At 48.0% G+C, this 20,735-nt stretch overlaps 1 protein-coding gene across 1 annotated transcript in view; it reads right to left on the bottom strand.

The window, feature by feature from the left end:
* The window catches only part of LOC119445924 (uncharacterized), a 35,931-nt gene that overhangs the window by 350 nt on the left and 14,846 nt on the right, over window positions 1-20,735 (bottom strand). Inside the window, exons 3-7 of the mRNA XM_037710226.2 lie at window positions 16,934-17,102; window positions 9,286-9,459; window positions 8,194-8,243; window positions 6,887-7,001; window positions 253-402 (exon numbers count right to left, since the gene is read on the bottom strand). Of these exons, the coding sequence (XP_037566154.1) occupies window positions 253-402; window positions 6,887-7,001; window positions 8,194-8,243; window positions 9,286-9,459; window positions 16,934-17,102 (658 nt within the window). The remainder of the gene's footprint in view (window positions 1-252; window positions 403-6,886; window positions 7,002-8,193; window positions 8,244-9,285; window positions 9,460-16,933; window positions 17,103-20,735) is intronic.

Raw genomic sequence — 20,735 nt, 5'->3', positions numbered from 1 at the left:
AAAAGGGGAAAAAAATAAATAAAGAACGATGCAGCCACATTTTAATCGTGAAATTTCTTGTGCGAAAAGATCCATGTATCAGAATATTCGCTTATATAATGCAAGATCATATTCACAATCTCGTAAAATGTATAAAGTTCACACGTGTACACTTAAAATACTCGCTAGCTTAATTTGACTGAAAAGTCTATAATACCAGCTGGGGCGCCCACGATGGACAAGGCGATAGACTGAAACTTCGTGCGCACCCACCCGCAGTTTCTCTGCTGCATGCGGCAATGGTTGAGGTAGCGCTGTCCGTCCGACCCGCACACGGGGTCCAGTATGGGGAGGCAGCGCTTGGGGCACTTGGGGGGCTCCAGGCACCGGTTCAGGGGCACCATCTGCACGGGGTCCTTGCTCCTGCGAGCACAGCCGTTGTCTTTTTATTGCGATAGCAATTATATGGACACTCAAAAGCAGATTTCTGCCGTCGGCGTCGCCGTCGCCGTCACCGTGAGGTTCCGTATGACGTCAATGGAGATGAAATTGTCGCCGCGCGCCGAACGCTGTATGTGCGAGTGAAAGGGCGCGAGGGACGCGCGCTTTCACGGGGAGTGAACGCACGGCGGAGAACAAACGCGCGTTCTGCGCTGTGCTCCCTTCTTAAGGGCTGCAGAAGTAGGCGTCTCTTTCCTCCTCTACAATCACCATATATGTAGAGTAAACGTACCTTCTTCCGACGCGCGAGAGGCCGTGGGGGAGGGGAGGGAGGCGACGTTTAGCTGCGGCACCAAGTGCCTATTTATATCAGAGGCTCCGGCAACAGTCACCAACGCCGCACGCATTTTGAGCGAACGCGGGCAAAACGCCGACGGCGTCGACAACAGTTCTGCGTGTTGCCGGTGCTGCTGCATGTCCAAGTTCATACAGCTGATAAAGCTAATATCATTACTCCGTATAGCTCTCTACAAATTTGCTATCGCAATTGATGCTTCGCCTTTCAGGTGAAACTGCGACATTTTTCCCCCTCAGATGAACACGAATTTTTCGAGGTTTAAAATAGTAGTAGTAATTGGTCGTCATTTTTACTGCGATAGCAATTATATGGACACAAAGCGGATTTCTGCCGTCGGCGTCGCCGTCTCCTGTACAATCACCATATATAGAGAGCAAACGCGACTTCTTCCGTCGCGCGAGAGGCCGTGGGGGGACAGGAAGGAGGGAGGGGAGGCTACGTCTAGCTGCGGCAGCAAATGCGTAATTATATAAAAACGTTGCGAGGCGAGAAGGTGGTAAGTACTTCCAACGCTGCTCGACGAGTGTCCCGTTCTGATCTCGTCGAAAACTTCTGAGCCGCCCCCAGAGGCACCGGCAACAGTCACCAACGCCGTGCGCGTTCGGTGCGAACGCGGGCAAAACGTCGACGGCGTCGACAACAGTTCTGCGCGTTGCTGGTGCTGCTGCATGTCCAAGTTTATACAGCTGATAAAACTACTATCCTTACTCCGTACAGCTCTCTACTAATTTGATATCGCAATTAATGCTTTGCCTTTCGGGTGAAACTGCGACAATTTTTCTTGACATGCGGTTTTAGGAAGCAACCATAATGATACACGTTTTGCGTCGAAACATATAGTTTCAGGCATATTTGCCTTGTTTGTGGAGCTGTTATGTTAAAGGATATGAAGGAATCTTTAAAAAAATATATTTCTGTAAATGTTTACGTTATGTTGTTTATAATGCAAATTTGATATGAAAACAAAGTTTGCGGACTAGCCAGACCAAGTATGGGGGCTTTTCAAGATACCGTATGTTAGCAGTCTGTGTTTCTGCGGCTGCGTTGCGACGGTTCTTCATCAACAGTTGGCATCGTGGTGCACCTTTGATCTCAGAGCATCACTACAAATATATGTAAAGTGTCTCTGTTGCATTATCATTGTAAATAACCCTGTGCGTTTCCGTGGGTCCGTATGTGGTTGGTTATATGTTAGTGAGTGTGGACTCGGACATTTCTACAAAAGCGTGCCGTCTATACAGTGTGCCGTACTTTGTATATATTATCGTCCTAGTCGAATTGTGCCGTCATTCTGACTCAGTGTTCGTATCGTCTTTTGTTGAAATGAACTTTTTATAAATACATTCATGTTAACGCGATAGCGTTAAGGGCCCTATGTCGCAGAAAATCGGGCGTCGGCGTGCGATGTCGGCGGGTGGTGGCGAAAATCATGCCCAACCACGCCGGCCCTCCGACAGGGGCGTAGCCAGGGGGGGGGGGGGTTGGGGGGTTCAACCCCCCCCCCCGAAATTTTTCCGCCCCCCCCCCCCACTTACCCACCCTTTGTTCTTGTCGCTTCGCGCTGGCATAATTCATGAAACCGGTGCTACCATCACAATTTCATTCCTGGGCGCTTCCGTTTGGGTTGGTAATTTACAGCGAATCATGTCTGCATATGGAAAAAACTGTCACGTTGTTTGTCAAGGCTTTAACACTCTGTGAAGTTTTGGGCGAGAATGTGGCGGCCGCATTCTGAAGCAAGAAATGCACAACAAATGAAGCAACAAATGCGGCAGCCGCATTTTAGATGATGGCGAAAACGCTCGAGGCCCGTTTACTTAGATAGGTGCACGTTAAAGACCCCAGGTGGTCGAAATCTCCGGCATAGGTACATTTCCGCCGCTGCCCTTCAGGTGCCGGTTAGGCCGCGCTCGCGCAGCTACGTTCACACTTGGTCTCGAAGCTGTTGGAAGCGGCAAAATCTTACAAAAATCCGCCCGCCTAGGCGGCAAAACAGGCAGAAAAACAGGCTGCGAGCCAAATCGGTCTCGGGCCGATTTTTTCGCCATGGCGAAGCGGAAACGCGGCGGAAAGTCGTTCTGCTTCACTGGAAGCTACACTAGCATGTAAACAACCGGTCGTAAAATTGAACATGGCACCAAAAGTGTAGGCTATAATGCTGATCGACGCAATCAAGAACCAGCCCTTGCTCTACGACAAGAGTGGCACTAAAACGAACTGTCAGCAATACTCGCGATAGTATTCAACGTCGCGCGACCGCAGGTGCGGCAACGAAGCCTTGGCGTGACACAACTTCTCGCGCTTTTGCAAAGCCAGGAGAACCCACCACCGCCGTTTTCGAGGTGTCCGCGTCTTCCGTTTATTTATTTTCCATTTCTAGAAAACAAGTAGGTAGAAGTATAAAAGCCATTTCTTCTTCCACTTCCACAGCAGACAATAGTTAGGCAGATTCCTCGTTGGCGCTCCATAATTCTCCTCGCACGTGTACGGTATGTTGCAGAAGTCGCGGGGTGCTTTTCTCGTCGCGACGATAGAGTGGGAGCGTAGGTCTCACGTAGGACGCGCAGGCTTTGGCGATCCCCAACACAAGGGCCAGCCCGGGTTTTAGCTGTGGTGTTCCCGTGGCCCCTTCGGGGTCCTGGAGGCGCCGACAATACGAAATGATGAAATGATATTACAACTTGTAAATAAAAGCTATTAAAGAAATATTGTCACGCCTAGGCACCAACCTGTGACCCAGCGCTACCGCGCCCGTGTGAGGAGAATTACGGAACGCCAACGAAGAATTTACCAAAGGTCACATATGACACGCGAAGTTGCGTAAAATGATCACTTTTGATGACGGTACGTGGGTCAATGAATGAACATACCGCTCGAAATAATGCGATAATGAGCACCACCCCGCCGACAAACGGACGCAGACTAGATGGATCTGGACGAAAACGGCAGCGGCGGCCGCGGCGGCAGCAAAGCAAATGTGAACAACTTGGACAGGCGCGGAAAAATTTTCCGGCCGCTTTAGCTTTTCCGACCGCTTTGGCCTTTCCGCCCGCTTGCCGCTTCCCAAGTGTGAACGTAGGCTGTCTGCGCGAGAAACGTCTCTTGTTTGCGACTGCGCCCCTACGGAAGGCTGGTAATTATTGTTGTGTTGTTGAATCCTAAACCAGCAAATTACGGAAGGGTGGTAGTTGTAAGTAAACTCTTGTTGCAGGCGCTAACAGTTCTCGTCGGCGTTCACGCGTCCTGAGAAATTCATTATGTGCACTATGCACTGAACAAGACCGGAGTTCATTCCTGCATCACTAGTATACACTAATCAGTCGAGATTCTGTGAGGTACAAGGTCGCTTCCTGTTTGCACTGGCGTAAGTGAAGCAGAAATGAGTTGCACGCACTACTTCAAATGCGTACACATACCATATCTATGCTGTGCGGTGAAATATTCTGTACAATTCTGAATCTGTTGACGTAAAGGCAAATGACGGCTGCACGCTAGCACACAGCGGAAGACACAGCGGCCCACGTACTTGCCGCAGGAAATTCAACCCTGTCGTAGGAGGGAGCAGGGGGACGAAAGCTTCGAAAAAAAAAAAAAAGTCTTACGCGTTTTTGCGCGTATTTAAGTTTTCTAGCGCAAAGACGCAGCGAACAAGCTATTGCTACGGGAGTAGGTATAGCCTGGTCACACGTGCATTTTCACGCGTATAGCCGTCCTTGACTTGTGAAACTCACTTCGCCCCGACAAGGACGACGCCATCTACGCTTAACGGAAATTAACAATTAATGATGTCTTCTCCGATCGCACGGGTCGTCTCAATGATGCGTTTTTGAAGACTGGTTCATTCAGTGGTGCGTTGACAGACCGTCGCTCCAAACGCCCACTGTACCTGTCGTACTTACCCTATTTACTGAGCTTACTTTACTAAGTTCTGCACAAGCACACGCGCACGCGAGGGGGGGGGGGGGGGGGGGGGGGCGGTCCAATGTCTTTGATATACATGTATATAGTCTGCTTAAACTACCGATATTTACTATCGATAACGTGACGTAGCGGAAAGCAGAAGGATTTATGTTACCACTCGTTGCGGACAACGCCGCCTTTTCTGCCTCTTTGGACATATAATGCTTTCGCATTAATATAACTCCGAAAACTTTTTCTGTTTGCGCTGAAAGACAGAATTTTTCTTGATTTTAACAGAATTGATCCCTATATGATGAAGTGAAGAATATTTGTCATCAATACTGAGATATATTAAATTTGTTCGTCTCTTTATTATCTTCAACTAAGATTTGTGTGTAGCTTCATCAGCCACTTAAGTACAGGCAGATAACCATCATATGTGCGAATGAATTGGTTTTAATTTTTTAACACGGTGCAAAATACGATCCTAAGACCTACGGTGTTTCGTCATCATACTTCTCATGGCTTAAGACCGTAGGTCTCAGATCGTACCTTGCACCATTTTATTGCGATAGCAATTATATGGACACTCCAAGCAGATTTCTTCCGTCGGCGTCGCCGTCGCCGTGAGGTTCCGTATGAAGTCCAACGGCGATGAAATCATCGCCGCGCGCCGTATGTGCGAGTGAAAGCGTGCGAGGGACGCGTGCTTTCACAGGGGAGGCGACGTTTAGCTGTGGCACCAAATGAGTATTTATATAGGGCAGCAGAAATAAGCGCTATTTTCCTCAATAAGCCATTACTACTATTTATAAAAAAATGTCGCAGTTTCACCCAAAAGGCGAAGCATCAACTGCGATAGCAAATTAGTAGAGAGCTATACGGAGTAAGCTCTCTAGCTCCCAGCTGTATAAACTTGGACATGCAGCAACACCAGCAACGCCCAGAACTGTTGTCGACGCCGTCGGCGTTTTGCCCGCGTTCGCACCGAACGCGCGCGGCGGTGGTGACTGTTGCCGGTGTCTCTGGGGGCGGATAAGAGTCCACCTCCTGGACTGTCCATTTGAGTCGCTGCAGATTGGCTGGAGCTGCACGAGTGAGGAAGAGACAGGTGCCCCCAGCCAGTCTCCTCGCTCGTGCAGCTGCAGCCAATCAGTGACAAGCGACAGATGAACAGTCCCCTAGGTGGACTGTTCACTTTTTTTCTTTGGGGGGGGGGGGGGGGGGGCATTCTCCTCCCTCAGCACTGTTAGGTCATGTAGAGCAGCTGAGTGGCGAGGAAGTGAGTGAGTGATACTTAAGTTGTCAACGCGAGCGCGTGCGCGCGCACACACACGCACACTAGCGCTAGGCGTTTAGGGAAATGGTCCCATTGCATGTATGCGTTTCCGGTGATAACAATTTGTGCGCGTACCAATAAAAGAAAACAAAAAGTTACTAAAGCAAAAAAAAGCTAACTTATTTCTTCATTAGTAGCTTTCTCACTCTCCCCCGTCCATCGTTTCTCTCTTTAATAACCAAACTTCTACCATTCCCCTGATTGAAGAGGCAGTTTATGGAAAAGGAAATAAAGTTGCAAATATCGCGCTGCTCCAGTGCCGTCTTCGTCTTTTCTTTGTGTCCCAGCATATTATTTCACCGTAGCGCGCTGCGATCGTTCAACTTGCTAATAGAGTTTTAAATTTTCTATATAATTTGTGGCTGAGTCTTGATAGGACACGTAACAGCAGAGGACAGGGGACATCGGTAAGAAAAATAATGAGAAGGATTTGCTACGACAGCAGGGAGAAGTGGAGAGAGTGATGGGAACAACAGTGAGAAGGCAGCGCGTCGGACACTGAGCTCGAGTTTGTGGGTAGGTGTATGATGTACACCGTATACATTCAAAGTCCGCGATCCGAATGAAGAGCCAGATGAAAAGCAGTTGCGCAGAAACGCCTGTTACGCGTCCTGAACACCAGTTATTATGCATCGCAGTTATATACGTTCTGCCAACGAAGGTATATAGATGGTGGCGCCTCGTCCTCCGGTAACGCGCACTCCACATAAACAGCGCACATGTGGAATCTGTGAAGGCAACAGTAGCGCGAACACGACGCACTAAAAGCTCTCCATTACCAGATGACGGAAGCAATGGGCCATCCGTGTGTACCCCCCTATATAAAGGATGTCGTGTGCGAGGGTACAAAGACGCTTGTACAGACTCACCCGCAGGTCTCCTTCTTGAAGAAGCACTCGTTCAGGTAGACCTCGCCGTTGGAGCCGCACACGGGTTCGTACAGCTCCGAGCAGTCCTGCGGGCACGAATGCAGCTTGCGGGCCTCTTGCGCACGGCGAGATACCACGAGAGTTGAGCGTGAGAACGGTATAAGCACAACGACGCTATCGCAATGCTTTTGTGCTATCGGGCACTTTTTTGTTTCAATGCATAAAACGGTACGTTTTGTTAAGAAAGTAACTGGAACGCCAATGCATTTCTCCGCAAAGTTCGGGAATTAATATCGCGAAACTTGTGTCATCCTGAGAAATCATTACAAGTGTATCCGCCTAGCGAAGTTCACGGCTAGAACTTGTAAATTTCAATATGGACCATAAGGTAATTAGTTAAAAACTTAATTAGTGAACGTTTGTTAATTATTCGATTATGGATTTCAATTTATTTGTGCAAGTAATGTATGCCTCTTCGAGTAGACCAGCTCATGAACTAGAATTGTGCTATCTGTCACAGGCAACCTTTAAAAATTTTTGACATTGTTCGTAGAAACACCCCGCATACGGTCACAAATAAAGCGCCCCGAGGACAATTTTAGCTATATCTGGATTAATATTGACCGTCTGTGGTTGTTGAAGGTACACGAAAATTTTAGCACGTGTGAGTTTTTTTGCGTTCCGCTTCCGTCGGAGTACATGCTACGGGAACTGGAGTAGAACCTGGAACTAGACCAAAGCCTTAACTGAGTTCGGAACGCTGTTTATCGCAACGAAAAAATGGAATCACTGTTTTTTACTAGATACATGGTGCATGATGCACCTTACCAGAATTCTCCTTGCATTACAGGACGCAGGTAAATTTACAAGTCACAGAAAGACAGCGCTGCGTTGCTATTTCGGTCCAACCTAGCACGCGGCGAAACTAACGCATTCAAAGCCCTCGATAGCGTAAATTAGACAACTCGTAGCGCGCAAGTTAGACATACAGAAGATAAAAGGATAAATGGAACGGATGTGATCGACTATTTATTAGCCCCAGACCCATGAAGCTAACTGACAATAAAGGAAAGTGCAGGGGAAATTAGCCGTTTCTTTTTTTAAATTGAAACGTAGAAATAATAAGGAGCCATGGGACAGCACGGAGGCAGTAGCACCCGCGCTGCCTTGTCCTCTGTATTCGGTGTTCATCAAGTTCGCTTTGGGATGCCATCCCCAAATATGATGCATGATGCAACAACATTTTTTTTTTGATAGCCTTCCTGATTTGTGAAATCGACAGAAACTAGCGAGATGCAATGACTCACCTCTGGCGCTCGCTATGCAAACGGCCAACGTCTGGGTACCAATAACCTTCCTGCAAAATAAAGATAATGAAAGAACAGCGGTGTGAATCTATACTTCGAAGTGACCCGCACATCTTGAGTTCATTTAATTGTGGCAACGGCACAACCACAATGACGAGCGAATCGTTCTCGTATAGCTCTCCTCGTCACCTTTCATTTCTAAGCGGCCAACGAAGCAGGAAAATCCGTTTAAATCATTGTGCGCTCACTCACACTCGAGCTGGTCAATTCACTTCCCGCTTTATCCCTTGGTCACTATTGCGACCGAGGTAAAGTGACAACGCTATAGACAACTATTTCCTTCTTCTTGCAGCATCGTGAAAGTGTTCCCTTGAGACCATAACATAATAAAGTAGCCTCAGTAAGTACGAGAAATACACTGCGGTAAAACAGGCAGACGCTGTATACGTAAGCAATCCGTTAGTGCTTGAATTTACAGTTTCCAATCACGTTTCCCCAGATATGCTGCCTGTTGATAGCGCGATAATTCCCCTTGATATCTGTGCGTGTGCTCCTATGCTAACTGCTGCACAATGTCAGTGGAGGAAGATTTACAGTTTCTTTTTTTTTTTACGTAACATTGCAACGTCCCTGACAACTCAAGTGCTATCCCCTTCTTTGGGATGTTCAAACCACGTTGATCTATCAGTCCTTACGTATGTTTGCGCAGAAGGTCGATTTCCTTTCTTTCTTTCTTTCTTTCTTTCTTTCTTTCTTTCTTTCTTTCTTTCTTTCTTTCTTTCTTTCTTATTAGAACACAAAATATACAAACAGATTTCGTCAGCCCGCCAAAGCAATGATGCTTTGGACGGTGCGTGTGTGCTGTGCTATGTGCTCTCTCTCTCCTCCCCATCTTTCATTCTCCCCCATCCGGCTCCCATGTGTAGGGTAGCAAACCAGTTATGCTAAACAGGTTAACCTCCCTGTCTTTCCTTCTCCCCTCTTTCCTTCCTTGAGCGGGAGTGAGCAGTGCTTTGGCCTGAATGACACAATTTTGTGCTCTGAGAACAAAGGAAACGATAGGAATTTCCTACGTAACACGTGGTCACGTACCCGCAGTTCCTGCGCTGCATGATGCAGAGGTTCGGGTAGAAGCGTCCGTCCTTGCCGCACACCGGGTCGTAGATGTCGAGGCACTTGTCCGGGCAGAGCGGGTGCCGGCCGCGGCAGCGCTCCCAATCCACTACGCGCACCGGCTCGTGAGAACCACGCTTCCGTCTCTGTTTCCTGCGGAAGAAGTGCGCGATTGTACACACAAAGCTCATCGTGCTCAATGAGCAAGAGCACGTTGTCCGAGAGCGATTACCAGCATCGTGGCCGCCGGTATAGTCATCGCCGCGTTTTCACGTATTCCAGCGGAAAAACAGAGGCGTAATAAACGGACGGGGCAGTAGCGTCTGCCTAGATTTGGGCTCCAACTCGGAACCAATGGATCAGTACAAACTATACCCCAATAACTTTAGTGCGAAATCTCTTTATCCTTGTCTCCCTGCCGCTTCACTAGAAAGTTGAAGCCGTTTTATTTTCTTTCTTTTTTTGTGGCTGTTTTACAGAGAAGAGGGAAAAAAGAGAAAAAAAGTATAGATACTAAAATACCTATGTGCTTCGGACCGTAGTCCCTTTTTGGACTCCCACCACCAGGATCCATTTCAGTTGCGGTGATGTAAGGAAAGAGCCGGGGTAATGTAACGATTCTACTCTAATGTGACTCCTTTTCACACTTCGTCAGTGGCTCAAGCTGTGCGCCACCTACGTTATCATCGGGCTCGTCCATTAATGAGCGGAGATAACAAAAAAGAAACAAGAACCAAACACGCGTGCGCACGCTCGCACGCACGCACACACACACACACACACACGCGCACACACACACACACACACACACACACACACACACACACACACACACCACACACACACACACACACACACACACACACACACCACACACACACACAACACACACACACACACACACACACACACACACACACACACACCACACACACACACACACACACACTTTCTCGCGCGCGTTGATTCGTAACTGAGGAAAACAGAAGCGCGAAAGAAACAAGGACGAGACGAGTGCACAGGACTGCCGATAATTTCCAACTGAGGTTTCTTGCAGAAACGTCATATTTATATCCACATACGAGACCAGCTTGGGGTATCACATTCATGATAAAACAGTCAAATACCATGCTGGTCTCGTGCTGTACTTACACATATCACGTTTCTTCAGTAAACCTCAGTTGGAAGTAAGCGTCAGTCCGGTGTACTCCTCTCGTGCTTGTTTCTTTGGCGCTTCTGTTTTCCTTCTCCTAGATGACTGGATCTCTCAGGGCTCCCGTTTCCATCACTCCGGAGCTGGGGTAGAAGTACATGCGCGAGCGACGCCTCTTCGACCTTGCCGCGAGGTGCATGGTAATAGATGGTCTTCAGTATACCCTGCTGTCTCGCGATCTCTGAGACCAAGTAATGACCTGTAGATGGAAGTTTAGATTCGAGCCCCTTTGCGCACTATATAGAACCATGATTCGAGGCTGTATATCGGGGACCTCCGAGTGGTGACGCTTATCAAGGTTCCCCTTCATTCTTTGCCAATATCGTTCTTTCTACTCTTCCGCCATAGGCTTTTTTTTTAGGGCCACTTGGTCGTCCTAGCCAAGCTGTTGGTCAGCAGGCAACCAGCATACTTTCTCGAAAGCGGAAAAGTTGGGGTTGCAACCAAGTCCTGCTTTATACGAGCGGTTGTGATGAAACACAGCTGCATGCCTCCATGGCGTGTTTCCATTCACCTTTTGAAGTCTGGGTAGAAAGAAACATCTTTAGGCTCTTAATCAGCCTTTCTGCAACGGGAGTTAGCTTTAGGCTGGCATTGGTGCTGGAAAGTGTATAGTTTGATGCCTTTTTATTCTGCCCACCATCGAAGCTTCAGACTTCGAAAAGCGGGTCGATTACCAACAGAGATGACCTTGGACATTTTAAAACACGCTTCGTCCGAGGAGTGGAATCAACGCGCTTTGCATCTTCACGGCCAGTCTTGGCAGCCACATACCGCGTGCACTCGTTCGCAGCAACCAAAAATGCTTGAGCTTTTTTCACGTCTCCTGACGCCGATCCTCTTGGGTCACTACATAATTATTGCGTGTCGATTTATGTACCTCCAGCCTACATAATACAAAACTGCTAAGCAGGAGCTAAGCAGGAGAAAAGTTTTCAGAGATTAAAATAATAATAATAATAATAGCAATCGCCCTAAGGGTAGCGAAAATTCTGTGCAGTACCACAGGGTGAAGCCAACCTAACAACAAATAGCCGCAGCGTTTGCTTCACCGCAGTGTCACTCTTAGCGCAGTGAAGCACACGTTGCTGCGGAAGGAGAACGATTACGGCTATTCATTCGCGTTAAACGGCCGCCGCCCCGAGAAAAAACCCTACACAAAGTTCGTTTCAATCCTGAAAATCTAGGAGGCCGTGGCACAAGACGGAAACACGCTGGTTGAGCTGGCGTTGGTCCTGTGGACGCGCGACATCGCCATGACCATTGGGGCCCTCCAAACCTATGCCAAGAATATAACTTTTTTTTTCGCTCTATATCATTGACGTTAATGTTTATTGCGCGACAAAACACTACAAGTGACGCAGCAGAGAGAATACAGGGGAAGCGCTACTACCAGCTGAAGCTTATTCTGGACATACATGCATTTATACCACGTTGATATAAACATATGCCGAAAGGGCCCAGCATGACATGGCAACGGAATGAAAATAGGCTTTAAAGAAGCCCAGGTTGTCAAAGTTAATCTTTCACGTAGCTTATGTGTCACTTTGGAACGTTAAAGGGCCTCTAAACCAGCTCCGATATTTTTTAAACATTTCAAGTAAGCGCGTGCATCGATTTCGGAATGCCGTCACGATCAACCATGTCAAACGCTGCGCGCTACGCACCGCGGGCGCGCAAAAAAAAAAAAAAAAAAAAAAAAAAACAATGCTGTGCTTCTCTCCGAGCCTTTCCGGTATCCCCACACCAGGGTGCATCTGGTGATGTCAACGGCGGCGACGATCTCGAATTGGTCGAGCAAGAACCTACGACTTCCGGTTAGTCTGCTAGCAGGTACGCGCGCTCCCTGCTCTGCCTCGTCGCGTTGCTCGCTTATGAATCGGTAATTACAGCCTGCAACGCAAGTGCCAAATTGGTCACATTCGAACACAGTCGTGCTTAGTGGTCTGATTAGCTGCGCGAACAGAGTTCGACGACGTTGGCCTTTCTAGACGTGCGCACGGGCCGGCACGGCAGCAACAGCTGGTAGCCGAGAAGTGCGGAGTCGCGGCTAAGGCTCCCCCACGTTACCGGCACGGTAACTTGCTGCACGGCGATTACCATTAGCGGGCCGCCGTTCGACGGTGGTTTTGCTCGCGAACGGAGAGATTTCCTTGCCGTAGAGACAGCCTCCGGCAGGACTCCGGAATGTTTTTGGGAGGGGGGTGGGGGCAAGTATTGCCGTCTTTGTATGCTGTGTTATTATTTTTTTCTCAATATCTGTCAATCCTTTTTCATTTACATTACTTTTTATTATTTTAATAATTAGTATGATTTTAATTACATAAATTATTATTTTAATTCATTTTAACCGTATTAAATTTTACATAATTGCATCCTCGCTTATTCTGCATTGGTATACTCTTTAAAAATGGTTGGGAATTTCAGAAGTACTGAAAACCTGCGCAGAAGTACTGAAAACCTGCATTGGTATACTCTTTAAAAATGGTTGGGAATTTCAGAAGTACTGAAAACCTGCGCAAACCGCGCAAATGACAAAACGGGTTCGAAAGCTGCGAAAAATCATTTTTAATATTACTGCATTCGCTCCCGCAGTGAAGCAAATGTGAACTGACACAAGTACACAAATGTGATACAAGTAGGCAAGAAAGTAGGCACTATAGGTACAAAACTATCATCACAGATTGACGAGCTTCATGGCTGGCATGACAAGAGGGCGTTGGGCAGGAGAGGTTGTCAAAGGAGGCCGAAGGTCGCTATTCAAAGGTTCTGCCATTCTAGACACGGATCGACTCTTTCATAACGGCATCCAAGTGCAGTTCCACAGCTCTCTTCTTGTGCACATGGAGGAGGAGGAGGAGGTGTGTCAGCCTCCTCTGCGTCATTAGATTGCGCAAAAATGTTTTTACTCGCCTCAGAGCACTGAAAGATCGCTCTCCTGAAGCAGCTGACGCAGGCAGAGTAAACACGAGTTGCGGGTACCGGACAACCTGGACCATCATCTTACTCATATCTGCAGACTTCCCCTGCAGAATTTGTAAAATGCGCTCACTTGCGGCCGGACCCTCGTCACACAGGAGCGTTGGGAGAAGCACGAGTTGCGCTGAAAGCCTGCTGATGTCAACATTTGCAGCGTGTGCTTCTGAAAGCTCATTTAGGTCGTTTGCCGCGAAGTTTCGACCTTCAGCAGCGTCAGTCAAAGTGCGCTCGAGGCTAATCAGCTGCTCCATGCCAGGCTGTTCAAATCGCCGTCGGATCTCGCTGGTAATACGATCGATAGCGGCAAAAAACTCTCTTCCCTGTGACGACTTGCCGTGAAGCGCCGCAGGCTCCTCGGGCTTGTATGTGAATTCGAGCCGTCTGGGCGGCTGCAAAACTCTGGGCACAGGAGGTTCCTTTAGACTGAACTCTGTTGCTCTTGAGTTCGTCCGCTGCCATAGGACGTCAAATGAGGCGTCAGACCGTAGCCTTGACAAGCGGTCACAAAGAGCCTCTGCTGCTTCTTTTGCTCCAGCAGCGCGGTAAACTTAGCAGTGAAGCATCCTCGATAATTCCTCGCATGGGCCAAACAGGGCTGTAGAAAGGTTGACACCCAATAAAGTTTCGAACTTCCTTAATACTTCTTCATATCCTTTTATGGCTGTCTTGCTGGTGCCACTGGGAGAGCTTTGAAGTTGTACCAGTTCCTGCAAACTCGCTTGCACCCTTTCATAGTTCTCAACGAACCTGTCCATTGATTTTACTCTTACTGTCCACCTCGTTGGACATACTGCTAGCAGTATGGTGTTCGGCCAGGAACGATCCTGTAGGGTGTCCGACCAGGAACGATCCCAGCTATCACGCAGCACGATTTAAAAAAGGAAGAACGGTGTTACGCGAAGCAAACTTAGTGCGTATTGTTTCCAGTACTGTGGAGTAGCCGCCAGTAATTTTTTGGGTTACTGAGATTTAATTAAATAATTGTAATTAATTACCTAATTCGAGAAGTACTGTTCTAATTATGAAAGTGCCAATGAGAAAATTGTAGAGCAACATGAAAAACTTCCGCTACACCTTTCTGTTGCTCAATACGTGCTACATAAATATGTTTTTCCGAGCGCGAAAGACGCCCGCGAATACACGCAGAATTGCCGCGCGATTGGCCGCTCGAGGCACTTTGCGTGTATTCGCGGGTTTCTTTCATGCTCGGAAAAACTTTTATGTAGCACGTATTGAGCAACAGAAAGGTGTAGCGGAAGTTTTTCATGTTGTTCTACAATCTTCTCATTGACACTTCAATAATTAGGACAGTACTTCTCGAATTTGGTAATTAATTACAATTACCTAATTAAATCTCAGTAACGAAAAAATTACTGGCGGCTAGTCCAATGTACTGGAAACAATACGCACTAGGTTTGCTTCGCGTACCGTCATTCCTTCTTTTTTTAAATCGTGCTGCGTGATAGCTGGGACACCCTGTATATATATATATATATATATATATATATATATATATATATATATATATATATATATATATATATATATATTGTTAGACAGCTAGTACTGTGAGATGAGCTCAACCGGTTTCGAGCGCTTGCTGGGACGTGGAAAATTACGGGACCTTCGGGCGAGTTGGTGTAGCTTTATCTTAATAGCACAGTCCGTGTCTCTGGCTGTGCTAAGATCACAGGAACACTTCATTTTCCAACCTGGTGTCGCACTAATTGTGCTACAGCAAATATAAGATCTTTTATATAGTTTTTTTTTTTTTTCAGCACACTAGGCTACACACGGGAACATTACGAGTCATATTTGCGCCTGTGTTGTCAGTCTGGCTGAGCCGAATGATTAGACGTATAGGTCCGCATGGACGCAACAAAGCAGGGCGTTCTTATTCTGCCACGAAAACGCAGTACCCGCTTCGGCTGCATCATCAAAGGCCGTCTTTGATCTAGGAGCCTCTCTACGGAAAGTATCCGCCAAAATATTTTACTGTGGTCGCTTTTTTGTCCGCGATTCATTAGCTCTGTTTTCTTTTTTTTTTTAGAGATAAGAGACAGCGAGAGGCAACGTCGCTTGACGCATGCGATAACTTGCAGAGCCAGCAGCGGCGTCGCGGATTTCCGTCCATGCGCTGGACGGCTCACGGCTGAGAAAATGAGGTGCAATCAGACACGGCTGTCTGCTTTGAAAAGAAATTCTTGGGTTTTACGCACCTTAAACCACGACCTGATTATGAGGCACGCCTGTAGTGGTAGACTCCAAGTTAATTCTGATCACCTGGGGTTCGTTAACGTGCGCGTAAATCTAAGCGCAAGAGCGTTTTCGCATTTCTTCCCCTCTGAAATGCTGCCGCTGCGGACGGGATCGAACCCACGACAATCGGCAAGCTCGGCAGCGCAATGCCATAGCCAACTGCGCTACCGCGGTGGGTAGTGCCTGCTGAAGCAAAAGTGCTCGAGGGACAGAGTTTGTACTCAAGCTCCCCGTATACAGAACATTTAGGTTAGGTGTTTTCATTCTTTCTTTTTTCTTGTTTTTAGTGAGGTACTGCACTATACATACAATGCTTCAGACGGTACACAAAACACGTGCGTGTTCTTTTTTTTTTCTCATTTTTTTTTTCATATTGGCCATTTAGATGTACTCATAGAGATTGTGATTTTCTCTTAATGATGAAAACTTACACAGCATATTCAAAGTTGTTTGGTTGTCCTCTGGCTCAGGGTGTCTCTACTGGTGAAACAGAAGACTGAAGCCGGAGGAGGCGCAAGGGCAGGCCATCTCCGGGGGGAGCTATTCTGGATATTGGGAAATTCCGCAGATAATTGTCGTATTCCGCCTTGTTGGAGCTTCGAGCCAGTAAGAGAGACTGCAGCAGCGCTTTGAGCCGATGAGAGTTGACGAGACGTCAAATTCGACGATATGGCGGAACTTTAAAGCTTCCACAATAGCACGCCGGGTCAATAAAAGTGACGTCATTCCTCTCCACAAGTGGCGCTGGCGTCCCAGGTGCCCGGTAGGCCAAAAAAGGTTTCGCGAATGGAAACTCCGATGGTGGCTTCGTCTATGCAAGCTGCTGCTTACATTTTACTTTACATGTCTCTTAACTTCCCACAGACGTTGGACATCTCCCCTCCTTTCCCGTACAGAATGTTTAAAAAACTGGCCTCCTAAATCGCTCGACACCTGAAGATTGACGACTTGTCATGCCACCTTTGAACAGGAAAGTAAGTCTATGAGCGCCGCTATTGTTGACGCTCAAGCAAAGCATAGCCAGCAGATTCCAAATAGTGGCCTCCGAGAATGACGGCCAGATATTGAAGCGCTTCATATCGCAATAGGGACGTGAATCAGTGAAGTGGCTGCCACTCCCCACCGTGTCGCCAGCTCTGTGTTGATGTTCGCCGTAATCAGAGCCACGCCACTTACCGACAGTTGGCGTTCATCATGGAGCATTCGCTGTTGTAGACTCGGCCGTCGGACCCGCACACGGGAACCGGAAAGGAATCACTGCAAGGCGCACCACACACAAAGACTCCAGGGCTGTCTGCGACTCGCGGTGCATTTGTAGATGTCAGCGGCTGCTCTGTGGTCGTGCCTGAAGAGGAAGCAGACAGAAACGAGAGAGAGTTTTATTTCACTGGCAAATATAGCATGTGACGAAAGATACGCTCTATAGATATGCCGTCGACATTCTTATAGGTCTGAAGCAATTATCTCTGTCAACTGGAAATTTTCCATTATATAGTGTACATCACATATGCGTCAAGTATGCGCTGATGACAGAGGTGGCCCTGACTGAGGTCGGTCTGCTCATTAACGCGCTGAACAACAATAAAGTTTTATCGCTCTCTATCTCTCTATCTCTCTCTCTGTGTGTCTCCCCTGATCCCGCATAAAGGAATTCCGCATCAACTTCCGTACTACGTTCGTACGTGCCAGGTCGACCGAGCCTCCCGAGAAAGAGAAAAGTGCCGTCGGCATGGCTTACTGTCGCCCACGCACTCTTTCACGCCGGGGTCCGCGAATTCATGTTCTTTATTTCTTAATGTTTTTCTCCGTGTCCTAAGAGGTGGCCGCACACTCAGCGTACCGCAGCAGCCTAACGAGAGTTGCGCGCGCCTATAAACGCGCTCAGGACCGACGGACCTCTTAAGAGCAGAGTGGGCTCTCATTTGAAAGTCAAGTCTGCGAGCGCGCGCGCGTACTCGAGGCTTTCAAAAACGTCCTCGTCGTCGTGTGAACGAGCTACCACGGCAGCGGGTGAAGCGTTTTATCGTCGCTACGCCTCGGCTGTTTTGCCGCTGCATCTGCGGCCCGCCGTGTGTGTGTACGTGGATGGCATGCGTCGTTACTTCCTCACACACCCTCTTCTCGGACGACGAGGCCCTATAGATGTTTCTCAAACAACAAAGCAGACCTTGGTGTAGAGTTAAATTTTCTTACGGCTGAGCCTTTCGAGGAGCCCCCCTGTCGCCGAGAAAGCCGGCGCGTGCGCGCAGAAGCTGTTCGTTACGTCATTCACGAAAACGAATGATTGCGTTGCGTTCAAACAACGTCACCATCTCTAGGATCTCGATGTGGGCCAGTTGGGGCACCATCTTGGAACACTATAGCGTAGCGCAAACGATACGCGCGCAGGAACAGAACAAACTAATAAAAACTCGTTCCCTTCGCTTCCTTGCGTCCGCTTATAGCTGTCGCTGCGCTAGTGCTAAACGTTTTTATTGCGATAGCAATTATATGGACACTCAAAAGCAGATTTCTGCCGTCGGCGTCGCCGTCGCCGTGAGGTTCCGTATGACGTCATTTGGAGATGAAATCGTCGCCGCGCGCCGAACGCTGTATGTGCGAGTGAAAGGGCGCGAGGGGCGCGTCTTTCACGGGGAGTGAACGCACGGCGGAGAACAAACGCGCGTTCTGCGCCGTGCTCGCTTAAGGGCTGCAGAAGTAGGCGTCTCTTTTCTCCTTTACAATCACCATATATGTAGAGCAAACGCGCCTTCTTCGGACGCGCGAGAGGCCGTGGGGGAGGGGGAGGGAAGGGAGGCGACGTTTAGCTGCGGCACCAAGTGCCTATTTATATCAGAGGCTCCAGCAACAGTCACCAACGCCGCACGCATTTTGAGCTAACGCGGGCAAAACGCCGATGGCGTCGACAACAGTTCTGCGTGTTGTTGCTACCAAAGCCGCTCACCTTACTTCGTATGACATTGCTGTGCTGCTATCGCATTCATTGCTTCGCCCTTAGGGCGAAACTGTGACATTTTTTTTTTTTTCGAGTGTAATTCTGAGGCACCGCGTCCTCAAGACATGCATGGCTGGTCAGAGAACGTGGAGTATCGCGATGGAATAGAACGTGGCTTCTTCTTGTTCCTGCCTCGCGGCCGCTATTCACTCACGTCTGCAAAAACGCTCGAAACGCAGTTTTAGGTATATTCGACTTTTGGGAAAAGAGTAACAAGAGGAGACGGAGGAATCGGGCGTTTACGCGCGAGTGGAGCGTACTCAACTTGCTTTAAGGATTTACTTGGGTAGGGTTATACAAGATTCAAGATCACTCAAAGAACGTCTGTAACTTTAAACAGCAATTCGCCGAGCACTAGAACCCAATTTGAATTGGCGCACGACGTCGGTGGACCACGTTTTCCTATTTGGAGCCAGCTCTGCAAAAATTTGGATGACCTACGCGGAATTAGGAACGAACAAGCACGTCGTCGTGAATGCCACGTAGCTTTGTTGCATCGAGAAGCACATAAAATGGGGGCCACGCCGTGGTGCTACACTGGACACCGAGCCATCACGGCCACGGCATTTTACGAGCTCATTCAGCGGTTACAGAAAAAGCAGAACTTGACATTTCGCTGCCAATTCGATAGCAATCGCGTTCTAAAGATATCGATGCTACCGTCTGAAATTCTGAGCGCCTCCTTACTGCGCTTGACTCATGTGTATAATAGCTATAGCAGTTGAACCCGGAGATATCGAATCTGAAGGGGATTACAAAAGAGATCGATATATACGTAATATGATATATAAAAGGAATAATTTAAACAAAATTTTTAAGGGGATTTTACTGCGTTCGTTATACACAATAATTCGTTATATGTGGGTTCGAAATATCCTGGTTCGATTTATAACATCACTTTCTCACGACGTATCTACCATTGAAGTTTAGGAGTCCACTTAGATCAAAGCGAAGCCACGGAACGTTACTCTGTGTAATCGAGAGTTTGACAGAAGCTTGTCTGGCGAGTGAGAAACATGATACAATAAAACCAACACTCGCCAAAATATATAAATAATGAAATGACTAAAAGTTCACGTCTTGGGGACCACGTACGGGTCCCTTGCTCGCAATGGATGGCCAAGGCAATGAACCTCCTCCGTCAATGGCATCCGTTATCGCCACGGAGAAACTTTTGCCGACACGGTTACTGCTAGAATAATTGCATGTTCAGACGATGCTCCAAGTAATAAACAGGACACGTAGTAACCTGCCCGTCATCTACGCGCTCGCGCTGCGCAATCTTACACATACTTAACCGAGGACCATTGCCTTTGTTGTCCATTGGGACCAGGGGACGCGTACGGGCCCGAAACGTCAAGTTTAATTCAGTCATTTCATTATTTTTAAAATTTTACGAGCGTTTCCTTTATTTCACCAACTTCAACACTTTACGTTTACTTGACGGTATCTGTACAGAATACAGCTTTGTGAACACGAGGCCGTACGACCGAATGGTTAGTGAGAAGGTGTACACCGACCAATCCTGACAACGATTAGCGAAGGAGACTGGTCAACGACGGAGATGTTCTCCCGAACGGAAAACCTTGCGAATTGAGCCTTCGGTCTTCTTAAAGTTCGGTGCAGAGTGTTATCAGCGGGCAAATGGATGGATGCCCAACGCACGAGACACGCTGCTAAGGCATACACAGTCGCAGTCCGGCACACGGTATAGGCACTCCTGGCGCAATTGGCGCAGCGAATCGGTTTAAGAGGTTAGGTAAGCGAAAATGGATGGCAAGCATGCGCGTCGATGTGCCCAAGTTCCTTCTCAGTAGCGCAACTCCTTCTACCGAGAACAGCACGCCAAGTAAGAACGAGAGAAATAAATAGCAGGAAAGCTGTTTCCGCATCCACGTCACGTACGCGTAACAGCCGCGGTTCAGGCTATGTCGGAGAGCGAAAGTGCGCGGTCGGCGAATTGACGTCGCAGTCAAAATAGGC

Source organism: Dermacentor silvarum, chromosome 3 (genome assembly GCF_013339745.2).
Source record: "Dermacentor silvarum isolate Dsil-2018 chromosome 3, BIME_Dsil_1.4, whole genome shotgun sequence".
Classification (NCBI taxonomy): Eukaryota; Metazoa; Arthropoda; class Arachnida; order Ixodida; family Ixodidae; genus Dermacentor; species Dermacentor silvarum.
The sequence above is the reverse complement of the archived record's forward strand: the minus strand, read 5'-3'. Positions and strand labels throughout refer to the sequence as shown.